Source organism: Bos javanicus, chromosome 4, assembly GCF_032452875.1.
Source record: "Bos javanicus breed banteng chromosome 4, ARS-OSU_banteng_1.0, whole genome shotgun sequence".
NCBI lineage: Eukaryota > Metazoa > Chordata > Mammalia > Artiodactyla > Bovidae > Bos > Bos javanicus.
In genome coordinates, this window is record NC_083871.1 from 62104331 (window position 1) to 62120544 (window position 16214).

General features: G+C 36.6%; 1 protein-coding gene across 2 annotated transcripts in view; it reads left to right on the forward strand.

Moving 5' to 3' along the window:
• Positions 1-14864, forward strand: part of HERPUD2 (HERPUD family member 2) — a 36067-nt gene extending 21203 nt beyond the window's left edge. For both annotated transcript variants that reach the window (XM_061414154.1, XM_061414153.1), the window contains 5 exons: positions 1394-1548; positions 9076-9198; positions 12415-12738; positions 13421-13538; positions 13999-14864. In XM_061414154.1, coding sequence (XP_061270138.1) covers positions 1394-1548; positions 9076-9198; positions 12415-12738; positions 13421-13538; positions 13999-14160 — 882 coding nt within the window. In that variant the 3' untranslated portion in view covers positions 14161-14864. The remainder of the gene's footprint in view (positions 1-1393; positions 1549-9075; positions 9199-12414; positions 12739-13420; positions 13539-13998) is intronic.
• Positions 14865-16214: the final 1350 nt, after the last annotated feature.

The following is a 16214-nucleotide window of genomic DNA, read 5'->3' on the forward strand; positions in this document are numbered from 1 at the left end:
TAGTAGTTCCTCGGCCATGATTTCATTTCTTTATAATATATATTCAGTTTTTCAGAGGTGTGTTATAAAAAAATCTAAGAAGTATCAAAGGAGAATGAAATTGAATTCCTCTTAATTTTTTTATGGCTGATAAATTTCAGTGGGACTTGATAATGTCTTAAAAATCTGTTCATGAAAGTTGTCTAATAAGGTCAGAAATAATTAGTTCTAGAGAAATTAGGGTGTGCTGCCAAATGCCTAGGCCTTTCTTCTATTAATTTTTTTTAGTGAATACCATATTTTGATGATCCATTTAATACGAAATCTTGCCAAAAAAGAAGTCTTTCCAGGTTGTGTGCCTAATAATCAGCCTCCCTAGTAAGATATTTGGTGTCTGTTTGGTATGGAATAACATTTTAAAGCTTTTGTTAATTTTTCAAAGGTCTCACATGGCAGGACTAAGGAAGGTAGACATGTAAAAAGACATGCTGTAAATAGGAAGGCAGTACCAGTAATGTGATTTTAACACACTTGGAAGGATGTCGAAATTATCTTGTATCCAGTTTTTTAAAGTAGGTAATTTATATAAACTGTAATTGTGTTTTAAATTTACATAAAACACTTGACAAACTATTTTCAAACAGCAACAAATTGAGGTGGTCTTCAAGGGGTTATATTGATTGAAGCTGTTGAATCTGTAAGCTACTGACACCATTAATGCATTAAAATTTTAAAATTCTGTTTGGTATCTTGTTTATCTTGTTAAAAAAAAAAGAACAGTATTTGTTGGTAGTATCTTTAATAGGATTTTAGGACTGAAAGGAATCTTGAAAATCTAGTTCAATCTCATTTCTTATAGGAAAGCTGTGACTTAGGGGTTAAGTGAATTGTAAGGTTATGTTCCTTGTTAATGTCAGAGATAACACCAAATTCTAGCACACTCTTCAGTGTTTTAAACCAGTATATGACTAATGGCATGTTATACAGTAGCTGGTACATAGTAACTGTTTAAGTGATACAGTTATTAGTACCATTATTGAACACTTCCTATGTGTTAAGCATCATGAAAAGAGCTTTGCATGCATTAATTTTCACAAATTTTGTATGCTATTTTTGGTATATAATTACTACTCAGCCTTTTATAGTTGAGAAATGGACTATTATTGTATAATTAATGGATTTTGATTTTCTAAACTCTTTAGTCTCATGAGAATTAAATTATTTATACCTATATATATAAATAAATAAATAAATATACCTATTATGCTGGGCACGCAAGTCAAATCAGTAAATTTTTAGAATTCACTCTTTGCGGAGGGATTTCACAGATGCATTTTTAGTAATGTGTCTATAATATTGTGATTATAATGAGTTAAATCTCCTTGAAAAAAAATAATTACATTTTTGTTTGTAGAGTTCAGATCAGTCAGGATCATCAACTCCATCATCCAGTCAAGAAACCTTGACTTTAGCTACCAGTTCTTCCTCAGAAGGATTGAGGCAACGTACCCTTCCACAAGCACAGACTGACCCAGCACAGAGCCATCAGGTCCCATATGTAATGCAAGGGTGAGTGAAACTGATAGCTTTGGTCCTCTTAAAAATCTATGACTCCAGACTTTCATGGTAGCCCCCTTCACTAATCAAAGTACATTTGAAATTGATTCATATACCTGATTATATGTTTTGTGAATTAGAGGGTTAGGTGTAGCAGTTTTGGGGGGGCTGTTCTGTGTGGTTTGTGGGATTGTAGTTCCCTGACCAGGGACTGAACCTGTGCCCTCTGCAGTGAGAGCACTGGACTGCGACTGAATTCCCTGGAGCAGTGCTTTTGAAAGCTGGTTGTACATTAAAATTGTCGGGGGCAGTACCTTTCAGTCTTTAATGTTTGTGCTAATCACCTGGAGATGTTGTTAAGATGCGGGTTCTGATTCAGTTGGTCTAACAGGGCCTGAGATTATGTATTTCCAGTGAGCTCGGCTGTGATGCTGATGCTTCTGATGCTTTGACCGTAGTTTGAATAGCAAGGATCTAGGTAACTAAAATTTTTGTTTTTACTCAATCTTACTATGTCATGCTCAAGTGCTCAGTCATGTCCAACTTTGTGACCCTAAGGACTATACCCTGCCAGGCTCTTCTGTCCATGGGATTTTACAGGCAAGAATACCGAAGTAGGCTGCCGTTTCCTCCTCCAGGGTATCTTCCTTACCCAGGGATTGAACTCGCGTGTCCTACATCTTGGGCATTGGCAGGTGGATTCTTTACCACTAAGCCATCAGGGAAGCCCCAGTCTCACTATAGATCTACTCAAACTAGTCTTCTGAAGAACAAATGGGTGAATAAGGTGTTCTTGGAAGAGTATAGAGCCCAGTAATCTGTTTTTTAAAAGTTCTACTGGTGTTTATGATCAGCCAGGCTTGGTAACTACCAAGACAGAGTATTGTGATAAATATTCTGGTGATGTATTATGAAGATATGCTAACCATTGCATGTTATCCAGAGACTTTCTTAAGAGGAGTTTACTCAAGAAGCTTGCTATGGCTGCCTTATATTTAGCAATTACAATAGGCCTCTTGGGTTAGGCAGTTCCAGGGGGAATGCAGCCAACAGCCACAGCAGCTGTGGACAGCTCAGAGAGGAGGATCTTGGGGAATACAGTTTAGATCTGGGTCATGTCTGAAATTGGAGTACTTTTGAAGTAAAGGAAACAGGAATAATAGTTACTGATAGTTGTTTTGCGTTGCATATTGTGCTGTGGTGTGTGTGACGGTGCTCCAGATCTATGATGCTGAGGCTGGAAATAAGCAAATGGCTAGGACCCCCCCAAAATGGTAGTAAGTGATGTAACCAAGGAGTAGCCACTAACTGTTATGCCAAAGAGGATGTAATAACATATGGCTACTTTTTACTTAGAACTTTATAAACTTAATTCAATTCTTAATGTAGAAAAACAAAGCTGAGTATATAGAAAAATATTAAAAAGACTCATTTGTCTCATATTCTTGAGTTTTTCTTCTAAAATTAAGTGTTTAGTGAGGCTGATTGTAGACTTTTATAAAGCATCTCATGAAACTATTTTTGTTTTCAGAAAATGATTATTACAAACCGGAACTTTGTTATTTGTAAAAAAGTATTGTCACGATTTCCATGGTAGAATAGTGGCTTAAAATAGTTTGTCTTATGACAGTGATTCCTTTTCTGTCTTTTTTGCAGAATAAAACAGTTCAGTTCCTCTCAGTTTATACAGAGTGCTGTTACTAATATTTTACCAAATATGTTGGTAGTGATGGAAAGTGAGAATGGATATAATAAACCTTGAAGAATATATAATATGTTGAAAATAGTTATGTCTATATAATAATATTTTTACCTCTTTCTCATACTTACAGTGAATATATTAATATATATATATATTTTAACTCTTGATTTATTAAGGTAAAATATACATAAAATAAACCTTTTAAAGCATTTTTAAAGTGCACAGTTCACTAGCATTAAGTACGTACACAGTGAATATATACTCTGTAATAAAGTATATGAAGTTGCATGTTTTCAGAATAAGACCATGGATATCTTGGAAACAGATTAATAATTTCTTTAAACTAGTCTGTTGAGAAAATCAACAGACTTTGGAGCAAAGGCATTTAGCTCTTAGAAGTATATAAAACAGATTAGAAAAATTTGAAATAGTGTTTATTTTGCTAAAAATGAGTATTAAGATGAAGAGAGGTAAAATCCTTAAATAATGTTTAGTTTTAAATCAGGAGGGCAGTACTTAGTGGATGTACAGATTCAGGAGTCAGCCTACCTTGCTTTGAATCCTAGCCCTGTCCACTGACTAGCTTGGGCAAGTCTCTTCTCTTCTTTGCTTCAGTTTGCTCATGATCTGCAGATAATAGTATTTATTGTATAGGATTTCTGTGTGGATTAAGAGTTCATGTATGTAAAGAGTTAAGTGATATGTTAGCAATTATTTATAAATTCATTCATACTTATAAATGAATGCTGTATGTTCATTCAGCAAATATATTTATAGGCATTTGTGAGTCTGACACACTGAAACATCTGAATGAATACCAGTACCGGGTGCTGGAAAATAAATCTGTATTTGGAAAGAGCACTTTGTGATTTACAAAGCAGTTTAAGTGAAAGTTCAATAAGTAGGTTATTTGGCTTAACAATGGATGTGATTTAACCTAATCTTATAGTTGTAATCTTTTACTAAAGAAGACTTTACATCTGTCTTTAAGTAAAATTTTATTTAATACAGCCTTGCCTTACTTGTGCAAGAGCGATAATTTAGTGATCTTGAAGAATTCACCAACAAAATATAATCTCTCCACATCATTTTTAGACTCCAGCACAGCTTATATTTAGCTAGTCACATGTGTTTCCCACCATGTAGGTTAGTACTCTGTCTTTAAAATGGCTAAATTCTGATCACTGTTCCCTGAGTTTTTGAATCACTAGGTTTGGGGTAGTGTTTAGGACTCTGCCAACTTAACAGCATTCTGGGAACCTAGCTTTTCAAGAAATCCTAATGCAGGTGATTATTTGCCCATTAAGCTCTTGAGGAAACAATGAGAAGACCAAACAGAACATGTGCATCAGCACCTTGGCTGTCCATTTATAATGTCACATTTATGAATCTTGACTGACTGTTTTGGACTCAGTGTGTTACGCTGTCATGTTTATTTAACTCTAAAAACTGCTCACTGGTTCATAACAAATTGCCCAGTGTTTTGTACACTTAATTTCCCTGCCTGAAATAGTAGCAGCCTTGTTTTATAATTAATAAAACTGAAAACCTACTCACTGTACTCTTCTATCATCTGATTTTTTAATAGCAAAACTGCTTATAACCCACCACCCAGAGATAACTATTACTAACATTTTTGTAGTTTCCTTCTAAATACTTTTCTAAGCATATTTTTTAAATAGAAACATCATACTGTTTTATTTTATAAACCTTTTTAAAAAGCAGAATGTAGTCTGGACATATTTCCAGACCAAATATAGATCTACAACATTTAAAGTTTGTATTAGCAATCAGTTTAGCTAAGGACCTGAAAGGCCTATGTACTGAGAACTAGAAGATAATGATGAAAGAAATTGAAGACACAAATAAATGAAAAGATATTCCATGCTCACGAGTTAGAAGAATTAATGCTGTTAAAATGTCCATACTACTCAAAGCAATCTTCAGTCGGTCTCTATCAAAATTCCAAATATTTTTCACAAAAGTGAACAATTCTAAAATTTGTACAGAACCACAAGATCCTAGATAGCTATAGCAGTCTTGAGAAAGAAGAACAAAGCTAAAGGCATCACACTCCCTGATTTCAAACTATACTATGGAGTGATAATAATTAAAACAATATGGTATTGGCATAAAAACAGACTAGTGGAACAGAATAGAGAACCCAGAAATAAACCCATACATACATAATCAATTAATTTATGACAAGAAGCAAGACTACAATGAGGAAACGACAGTCTCTTCAATATATGGTGTTGGAAAAACTGCAACAAAATTAAGCTAGACTACTATTTTATATCCTACATAAAATTAACTCAAAATAGGAATTCCCTGGCAGTCCATTGGTTAGGACTAGGTACTTTCACTGCTGAGGGTGCAGGTTCAATCCCTGATTAGGAAACTAAGATTCTGCAAGCCACACAGCATGGCCAAAATAGAAAAAGATAACTCAAAATAAATTTGATTTGAATGTAAGGCTTGAAACCATTAAAATCCTAGAATAATATAAAGCTCCTTGACACTGGACTTGGTGATGATTTTTTAGATTTGACAACGAAAGCAAAACTAAATAAATGGAATTACATTAGACTAAAAAGGTTTTGTACAGTAAAGGAAATCATCAACAAAATGAAAAGGCAACCCACTAAATAGGATAAAGTATTTACAAATCATATGCCTGATAAGGGGTTATATACAAAATATACAAAGAACGCACACAATAGCAGAAAACCAAATAATCCAGTTTAAAAGTAGGCAGAGGACCTGAATAGACTTTCTTTCAAGAAGGCATACAGATGGCCAGCAGTTATATGAAAATATGCCCAACGTCATTAATCATCAGACCAAGGCAGGTCAAAAGCACAGTGAGGCACTACCTCACACCTGTCAGAATGGCTATTATTAAAAAGACAACAAATACTAAGTGTTGGTCAGGATTGTGGAGAAAAGGGAACCCTTGTGTACTGTTGTTGGCAATGTAAATTGGGGCATCCACTATGGGAAACATTATGGAGTTTCCTAAAAAAATTAATAACAACTACCATGTGATCCATCAGGTCCAGTTCTAAGTATCTGAAGAAAATGAAAATACTTAATTTGAAGAGACAGATGTACCCACATGTTCAGTGCAGCATTATTTATAATAACCATAATAAGGAAACAACCCAAGTGTCCCTAGGTAGAAAATGGATAAAGAACTTGGGGTGCATTTATACACAGTGGAACACTATTCAGCCATAAAAAGAAAAGCTATAGTTTATCTTTCAGTAACTGTTGTTGAGAGCCTGATTCACCATACCATTACAAATTCATACTTCCCAGAGCAATAAGTTGGAATGTCCTTGTTTTAATTTAGACATGATAAAGAGACATTCTTTTTATTCTGTTTTGTGAAGTGCTTATTTGTTGGCATGTTGGTATTTTAAAAAGTTCATTTGTGACAGTTCTTTATGTAAAAGAATATTACTAATTGATACTATTGAGTATTATTATTTAGTATTAATTATTACTTAGCATAAGCTTGGCATTGTATTAAGCACTTATACATGCTTTATTTCATTGAACTTTATACCAACTCTGTGGCCCAGGTACTGTTCTCTCCTGATTTATGAACGAGGAGAAGGAGGCTAAAAGGTACATAGCCTGCCTTACTTCAGTAGTCAGTATCAGGACTAGAATTCAAATCCGCATCTGACTGGAAAGTCTGTGTTAACTGTCTTGTTGAAGTGAATATTTTATCATTTGTTTCAGTATATTTTTCTGTGTACCACTTGCATTTTGATTTCATTTATAATGGTGGTTCTCTCCCCTCTACTTTCCCATTTAAAACTTTTCTCTAGTCAGATCTGTTGGTCAGATTTGAAGCAATCTGACTGAATAAGCCAATTTGTCATATAAGGATCATGTGGCTTTCTTCAGGAAAAGTTTACTTAGAATTTGTGGTAGCTGGGCACTGAAGACAGGAAAATGAATTATGTAGTTGCCCTCAGTGGAAGCAGGTCAGATCGGCAAATAAATTGCCATTCACTGATGTGCTTCTATGGTTTTGACAAAATTCTTCAGGAGCCTGGAGGAGGGTGTGCTTGCAGGAGGTGGGAGAGCTTCATAGCTGGTAACATTGGGGCTGATTTTAAGGGAAGTTCAGCAGGGGAGAACAGAGTAGTGTGGAGAGTCTTGAAAAAGCATATTCTGGAAGTAAAGTGGGAATTCCATGCAGGTTTTCTTTGAAAGAATTTGTTTCTGATTGTTGAAGTTTCCAGTTCATCTCCTCTCCTTTATCATTCTTAACTTTAAAAGCATACTAATGAATCTCTATTATAAGGATTTTACCTAACATCCAGCTTCAGCAACAGTTAATAGACAACAGCTCTTCAACCCTTCCCTTGTTCCTCTTTTTTTTTCTCTTGGGCTGGAGTATTTTTAAAGTAATCCTAGACCTCATATCCCTTCATCTGTAAATACTGTATATCTGTAACAGATATGGACTATAAGAATCACAATACCATTAGAACACGCAACAGAATTAAAAATTCTTTAATATCATTTATTACTCAATTCGTGTTCCATTTTCCCTGATTGTCCCAAATGTCTTTTTATGGTGGTTTTGATCGGATCAGTTTCAGAGATTGACTTACTGCATTTGGTTGAGTAATTTTGTTTCTTAAGGCTCTTTTAATCTAATCCCTATCCCTATCTTTTTTTACTTTATGCTTTTTCTGTTGTTCTATGTTCTAATTTCCCATAGTAGTCTAGATTCAGCTCACTGCATCCATGTGGTATCATTAGTATTTTCCTCTGTTTTCATAGATTGACTGTAAACTGGTAGTTAGATCTAGGGCCTGATTAAATATTAAAAAGTTCAGCTTAAAAAAAATAATTTTATTTATTTTTGGCTGTGCTGGGTCTTTGTTGCTGTGTGGGCTTTTCTTTAGGTCCAGCAAGTGGGAGCTACTCTAGTTATCATGTGCTGGCTTCTTGCTGTGGTGGCTTCTCTTGTTGCAGAGCACAGGCTCTAGGGTAAGTGGGTTTCAGTATTTGTGGCTGTAGGGTAAGTGGGTTTCAGTATTTGCAGCTCCCGGGTTCTGGAGCACAGGCTCAGTAATTGTGGCACATTGGCTTCGCTGCTCCGTGGCATGTGGGATTCTCCTTGATCAAGGGTAGAACCCATGTCTCCTGCATTGGCAGGCAGATTCTTTACTTCTATGTCATCATGGAAGCCCAAAGTTCAACTTTTAAATTTTATTTATTTTTACTTAAGCTTATATGGAAAATGTGATATTTATTAAATCACTTTTATAAAACAGTTTGACAATTGACTTACAATTAACAACATAACTAAAAATTTTAGAATCTTAACATCATAGAAGTTTGTTTCTTACTCATGTAGTAGTCTGATTCTAGGCTGTGATGTTAGTTGTTCTGTATGTGTGGGATCAGGATCATCTTAGATAAGCCATAATGTCTTACTTGGGACTTTCCTTGTGGCTTGGATGATAAAGAGTCTATCTGCAATGCAGGAGACCTCGGTTTGATTCCTGGGTCAGGAAGATCTGGAGAAGGGAATGGCAACCCACTCCAGTGTTCTTGCCTGGAGAATCCCATGGACAGAGGAGCCTGGAGAGCTACAGTCCATGGGGCTGCAAAGAGTGGGACACGACTGAGTGACTAACACACATACACAGTGTCTTACTTCAGGAATGTTGAACATAAGTATTTTTTTTCGGTGAGTTTTAGTATGTTTTGTCAACGGATGACATAGTTCAGAAATAAAAATGTAGAGAAATGCTTTCAACTTCTTCTGGAGCATTAAAAGACATTTTCTTATTACTCTATTGCAGAAATGTAGACAACCAGCTTCCCGGGCAGGCTGTTCCAGCTGGATTCCCGGTGTATCCCGCTTTCAACCCACTGCAGATGCTGTGGTGGCAACAGATGTATGCTCATCAGTATTATATGCAATAGTAAGTCAGTTTGAGTTGATTTTTTTACACATGGTGTTATTTGCTTTATTTTCTTTTTCATCCTAAGTAAGTTGATTTGAGATTTCATTTACTGATGTATATGATTTGTTTTTAAAAATTATTTTAAATTATTTGGTTAAAGGAAAAAGGGTACATACACATCCTGTTCACATCAACTAAACCTATTCTCTGCTTCTTCCTCTCTTCCTTAATTATATTTGACAGTATTCAGGTGCTTTCTTTAAGAGAACATTTTATCTATTTAAGAGGAGAAAACATAGGAAAGTTTCACTGGAAGGCAACAAATCTGTGTGAAGATAGGATGTCAACTAAAAAAGGGAATAGAAAGAATCATACATCAGGGAGGCTCATATTGATGTCGGGTTCCCTTGTGGCTAATATGCCTTCTGGACTTTTCTGTATTTTAGTAAGTTTTGCTTCTGATCAGCGTGAAACATCCTTAGCATGGAATAGTTTCTTGGTGTTCTTTGCGCTGGGCTTCCCATGTATTCATTTAACATTTCTAGCTTCTCTTTAGTGTTCTCCTCTCCTTGTTTCTGTGATTCTGTTACCCTGTTCATTCTTTTTCTCTTTCTGATTACTCATTTTGTATTCTTTGATAGCCTGTTTTTTCCCCTTTTTCTAAATGGTAACATTCCTTGTTCAGTTAAGTATTTGTATACTTACCATGTGCCTTGCGATACACAGTCTGGTAGGGAAGATAGAATTTAGCCCCAGGCTAGTCCTCTTGGTTTTCCTTTTTCTGTGGCCTTAGTTGTTAGCTCTGTGTGATGGCTCCCAGTTCTTCATCTCCTGTGCCTCATCTTGTGCCTCCACTTAATTGTTGGAGAATTCCATAGAGAAATTTGCCTTTCCTTTAAATTCAGTTAGGTCTGAACTTCGACTGCATCATCTTGTTATGTGCATTCTCCTTCTTGACTTGTCAGTGATACTGTCTCTTCTTAATCATCCTCCAAGCCCTTAACATTAATCAGCTTTGATTCTAGCTTCTGTTATCCCTGAACTCAACAACTTACCAAGATGAATCAGTATGTTGTTTCTAGCTTCTGTCCTTCCCTTCCTATATTTTACTTCTGATGTTTTGCTTAGATATTTCTAATATTAGACCCACTTTAATGCAATCACTTCTCCTCCTTATAGGCTCTTGACTGTATTTCATTGTACTACTTGCCAGGTTAACTTAACACATAATTGAGTCCATCATTCTCCATTCCCTAAAATACAGATGGCCCTCTTGCCTACAGTGTGAAGTCTGTATCCTTATTCTTCCTCTATGCTGCTGCTGAGTCGCTTCAGTTGTGTCTGACTGTGCATCCCCATAGACAGCAGCCCACCAGGCTCCCCCGTCCCTGGGATTCTCAAGGCAAGAACACTGGAGTGGGTTGCCATTTCCTTCTCCAATGCATGAAAGGGAAAAGTGAAAGTGAAGTCGCTGTCGTGTCCGACTCTTAGCGACCCCATGGACTGCAGCCTACCAGGCTCCTCCATCCATAGGATTTTCCATGCAAGAGTACTGGAGTGGGGTGCCATTGCCTTCTCTGATTCTTCCTCTATACCTTACCCCATAAAGCTAACCTGCTTTATTAACTTCATATCCTAATGCTCTCCTGAGTAATATCTTGGCTCCAGGCAGGCTCTTTATACCTTACCTGTTGTCACGGTAGTCGTTATCATAATTAGTCTCTTCGGTCATGTCCGATTCTTTGTGACCCTATGTGCTGTAGCCCGCCAGGTTCCTCTGTCCATGGGATTCTCCAGGCAAGAATACTGGAGTGGGTTGCCATGCCCTTCTCCAGAGGATCTTCCTGACCCAGGGATTGAACCCGTCTCTTATTGGGCTGTAACACTAGCACCACCTGGGGAAGCCTTAGTGTTACACCGTATCTTTACACCTCTTGTCTTGTTTACAGCATCACCGGAACTGTGTAAGATAAGTGGGGCTTATTGTAGTTAGGTACTGAATCATATAATCTTATGTACATCATTTGACTTCAGAGACTCAAGTTTTCACCTTTAATGAAATAACTCACTTATGAATCAGAATGTCCATGAGGTAGAAAGTATTCTGGAAATGAATATGGGGCTTCCCTTGTGGCTCAGCTGGTAAAGAATCTGCCTGCAATGAGGGAGACCTGGGTTCAATCCCTGGGTTGGGAATATCCCCTGGAGAAGGAAACGGCTACCCACTCCAGTATTCTGACTTGGAGAATTCCATGGATTGTATTGTCCATGGGACATGACTGAGTGACTTTCACTATAGATACAGTGTATCAGCATACTGGCTTAAATAAGCTTTTGTACCATGGAAAACTTCTATTTCATTTTGCTATCTTGATTTTAAAACTTTCTTGTAGAGAAAATTCAACATATATAAGACAGAATAAATAAAATGAACCCCTCTGTTCTTACCCCCCAGCTTTTAAACATTTATCAATTCATGACTGTCTGATTCTACAACTTTCCCCTCTTTGCTGAATAATTCAAAGCAAATTTCAGGTATATTATCACTTTACTGGTAGTCTTTTACAGGAAAATTTATTCTGACTCTTAAGCAGTCAAATTATAAGCAAACTTCAGGACCACACATCTTTGTAACTTGACAAGGATCTACACCAGTGTTCTCCAGGTGGAGTTCTCAAAAGTCAGGATTGGGATTGAGGGATTGTTATCTGGGACCTAATTAATATTTGAAAATACCAATACAAATCATTTATTACTGAGAGTGTACACACAGGGTAATGATTAATGTACTTATTTAGACAAATCTTTTCAAACATGGGTCTGAAGGGAGAAGTGGTGAGTGTGTGGGGGGCAGGCAATCAGTATTTATCCTATGTAGAAGAACAAAAGAGGCAATTAGGGAAAAGTTTTGGAGAAAGATTTGGTCACAGCCTTATAATTTAGTGAAAGAAAGAGTGATAACATGGCCATTTTTAATCTCTTCCACGTCTCCCCTTGCTGTCCTAGACTACCAGGCTGGGAGAACATCCTTTCCTGAACTCCTACCATCCATGTTGGCTCTACTTTTGCACTGGGAATTATACTTACCTAGGAAATGTGGTATAGGAGTTGTGATATTTCATGTATGGTTTATGAAAAATACATATGGCTTCCCAGGAAGTTCTGAAAAATATAATGTAGTATGATAAATGTTTTTCTTTTTCTTTTTAATATTTATTTTGGTGACTATTTCAGTCAAGCTGCAGTTTCAGCTCAGGCCACATCAAATGCTAACCCAGCCCAGCCTGCTGCTACACAGCCTCTAAATTTGGCACATGTGCCTGGAGAAGAACCCCCACCAGCTCCAAACCTAGTGGCCCAAGAAAATCGACCCATGAATGAAAATGTTCAAATGAATGCACAGGGAGGTCCAGTGCTGAATGAAGAAGACTTCAATCGAGACTGGCTAGACTGGATGTACACGTTCTCACGAGCTGCAATTCTCCTTAGCATTGTATACTTCTATTCTTCTTTTAGTCGGTTTATCATGGTAATGGGAGCCATGCTACTGGTTTATTTGTGAGTGATGTTCATTCATTATAATTACTTTCTAAAATTGTTAAGCATGGAATCTGGCACGTGGAGGTCTGTTGTGAATGTTGAGTGAAGGAATATGAATGTTGGGCTTCAGATACCTAGCATCAAGAGCAAAGCAAGTTATGTTTTGTAAGAATGTTTATGAGAATTGTCTAGAAGCAGATTTTTTCCCTTTACTACTTATAAAAATTGTTAGTTCAGTTAGGTATGCTCTAGTAATCATTTAGAACTTGAGTATATGATGAAGTCTTGGAGAGGAGTTTCTTTTTAATTAATTATAGTTATCAATAGTAAGTCTGTTGGATATAGGTCAGATTTTTTTTCATAAGTAGACTCACTGTCCCTTGCTCCCCTTTTTTCTTAAGAAGCAAACAAATACCTTGTTGAATTTCATTTTGAAAAATATCAAAAAATGATTTTATGACTCCTGATATGTCTTACTAGCTCAGGATAGACTTTAAATTGATTCCTGTTTTCCTGTCATTGCTTTGAGAGGGGTAGTTCTTGACCTGAAGAAGGAAATTTGGTTTTTTCATTTATCATAGTTCAACCCATGAATGAAAATGTTCTAATCATTTTGCTGTTATAGGACACTAATATTTCATAGTGTTACGAGTAAAAACAGTTGTGACTTATTTTCTTTTCTGTTTATTTTACTGAGCAGACACCAAGCTGGATGGTTTCCTTTTAGGCAAGAAGGAGTTCAGCACCAGGCTCCCAACAATAATGCTGAAGTTAACAATGATGTACAGAATGCAAACAATCTAGAACTTGAAGAAATGGTATGCTTATGAAGTTTTCATATACTTAAATATAGGTGTTTCTTCAGCACTGTATGAGACCAATATAATAAAAGAATCCTGGGTATTTCATAGTATTGAAGAAAAGTTAACATGTTAATGTGTGGTTTAATCCCAGAGAACCTATAATACTGAGTCAGTCATATATTAGAATTAAGTGGAAAGAACTAACATCATTCTTCCTGAAAATAGCCTAGAAAGAAAGTTATGCTCACAGTGAGAAATTATTGCATTAAACTGGCAGTTATTCCTTTGAACTTGAACAAGGAGGAGTTTATCAGTTTTGGACTTGAGGAAGATCTCTAATGACCAGATAGTTCTACTTCCTTATTATATACTCATATTCCTTCTTTGGGAAGAATTTAACTCTCTCCTTTTCTGTAATGAGTTCATGGTAGCTATTAAGATCACTTAGGAATATGTTTCTTGTTTTGTTTGAAAGGAGCGTCTTATGGATGATGGGCTTGAAGATGAGAGTGGAGAAGATGCAGGTGAAGATGCCAGTGCGATTCAAAGGCCTGGATTAATGGCGTCAGCCTGGTCTTTTATCACCACATTCTTTACTTCACTTATACCAGAGGGGCCTCCCCAGGTTGCCAATTAGACTTGAAAAACTGTGCCAGCTGCAAAGGAGGGTCTGAATTTAGGAAAGTGTTTTAAATAACAGTGCAATTTCAAAAAATTTATTACTTTCTTTTCATCATCATGTACAGAGGTGTTTTTTCTTTAAACTTCTCATGCATATGAATATTTTAAGCACAAATAGACTACTAAATATGTGATTTTTTTTTTTTTAAGATTCTAACAGAACATAGCATAACAATATTGGTCTTCCAGGTTTTGTTAATTTCAATTATGTATATTATATCAAGACAGACTTGTGTGTCTTATTTCTTTAAAGAGCTGCTTCACATATAAATGTCTATAGCTTATAGCCCAGCCCTTCAATGTATAATTTGAATAAATATATCTATTTTCTGTGACTTGTCCTAAAAGTTTTAAACAGAATGACCTCATAGTTTTTAATGAAGAATATTAATTACCTAAAATGTGCTAGTAGCATCTTACCCAGCCATAAAGCAATAAACTTCTCAATAATATTCATTTTGACATTTGAATAAATGGAAACTTTCTATTTTAAGGGCATGTATCCCATCAATTGGAATTAGTACCTTTAAAAAAAAGGCAGCTCTTCAATGGAATTAATAGTGATATAAAATGTTTGATATAGGCAGTACTTTTATAAAATAAGATTCTGGAAATCACTCCCTGTAATTTTTTTAAAATAAAAGGTCAATTATGGTAAAACTGTCTTGTGGTATATTTATTTAAACTCTTCCATATTATACTGTCTCTATACAAAAATCTATGTAAATTTCAGTAGTTCTGGGGTTGCTGAAGTCTTCAAGGTCATTTTCACCTCTTTTTATTCCAGATGGATATCTTCTAGTTCTCAGAGAGTCTAAAACCTCTTTCAGTTCAGTCAGTTCAGTCACTCAGTCATGTCCGACTCTTCGCAACCCCATGAATCGCAGCACGCCAGGCCTCTCTGTCCATCACCAACTCCTGGAGTTCACCCAGACTCACGTCCATCGAGTCAGTGATGCCATCCAGCCATCTCATCCTCTGTCATCCCCTTCTCCTCCTGCCCCCAATCCCTCCCAGCATCAGAGTCTTTTCCAGTGAGTCAACTCTTCGCATGAGGTGGCCAAAGTACTGGAGTTTCAGCTTCAGTATCATTCCCTCCAAAGAAATCCCAGGGCTGATCTCCTTCAGAATGGACTGGTTGGATCTCCTTGTAGTCCAAGGGACTCTCAAGAGTCTTCTCCAACACCACAGTTCAAAAGCACCAATCTTCGGTGCTCAGCCTGCTTCACAGTCCAACTCTCACATCCATACATGACCACAGGAAAAACCATAGCCTTGACTAAACGGACCTTTGTTGGCAAAGTAATGTCTCTGCTTTTGAATATGCTGTCTAGGTTGGTCATAACTTTCCTTCCAAGGAGTAAGCGTCTTTTAATTTCATGGCTGCAGTCGCCACCTCTTTATTTAAAAATCCCTGTGAAAGTCAATTTGATTTTTCTTAAGAAAGGAGTAAGTCTCTTATAGGGTAGCTAACTAAAATGGAATAAATGCAGATAGTAGAACTTACTATGGAAGAACTTTATCTTATGTGAAATGTATTATAAACGTATATGTAGTACTGTTACAGTAGTATATGATGGCTGTTCACCAGGGTGAACTATGGTACATTTGTACACCATTTGGGTTCATGATTAGGGATGGCTTGTTTCAAGGCTGTACAATCATTGCATCCAGAGGGAGCATGTGGATTTTAACCTGGGAACTAAATAAATAAACTGTCAGAGCTGAAAGAAATGTTCCATAGGTCAGATCCTAAAAATAGAGTCAATGGGTAGGGTATGAAAGCAGATGTAATTATGAGATTGAGCAGTCTCAATCTCGTCTTTTCAGTTAGGAGTTGGACAGGGGAGAACTGGAGCCACAGAATTCATAGAGGGGAGCATTATTGTGGGGGACACCTATCTGAAGGAAATGAGCAGGTCTCTGCATCCTAACTGCAGGTTGGGCCCTAAGGAGAAGGATTCTGTTCGTTGACCCCCTGTGAAAGGCTGTAGCTAAGCATTCTAATAA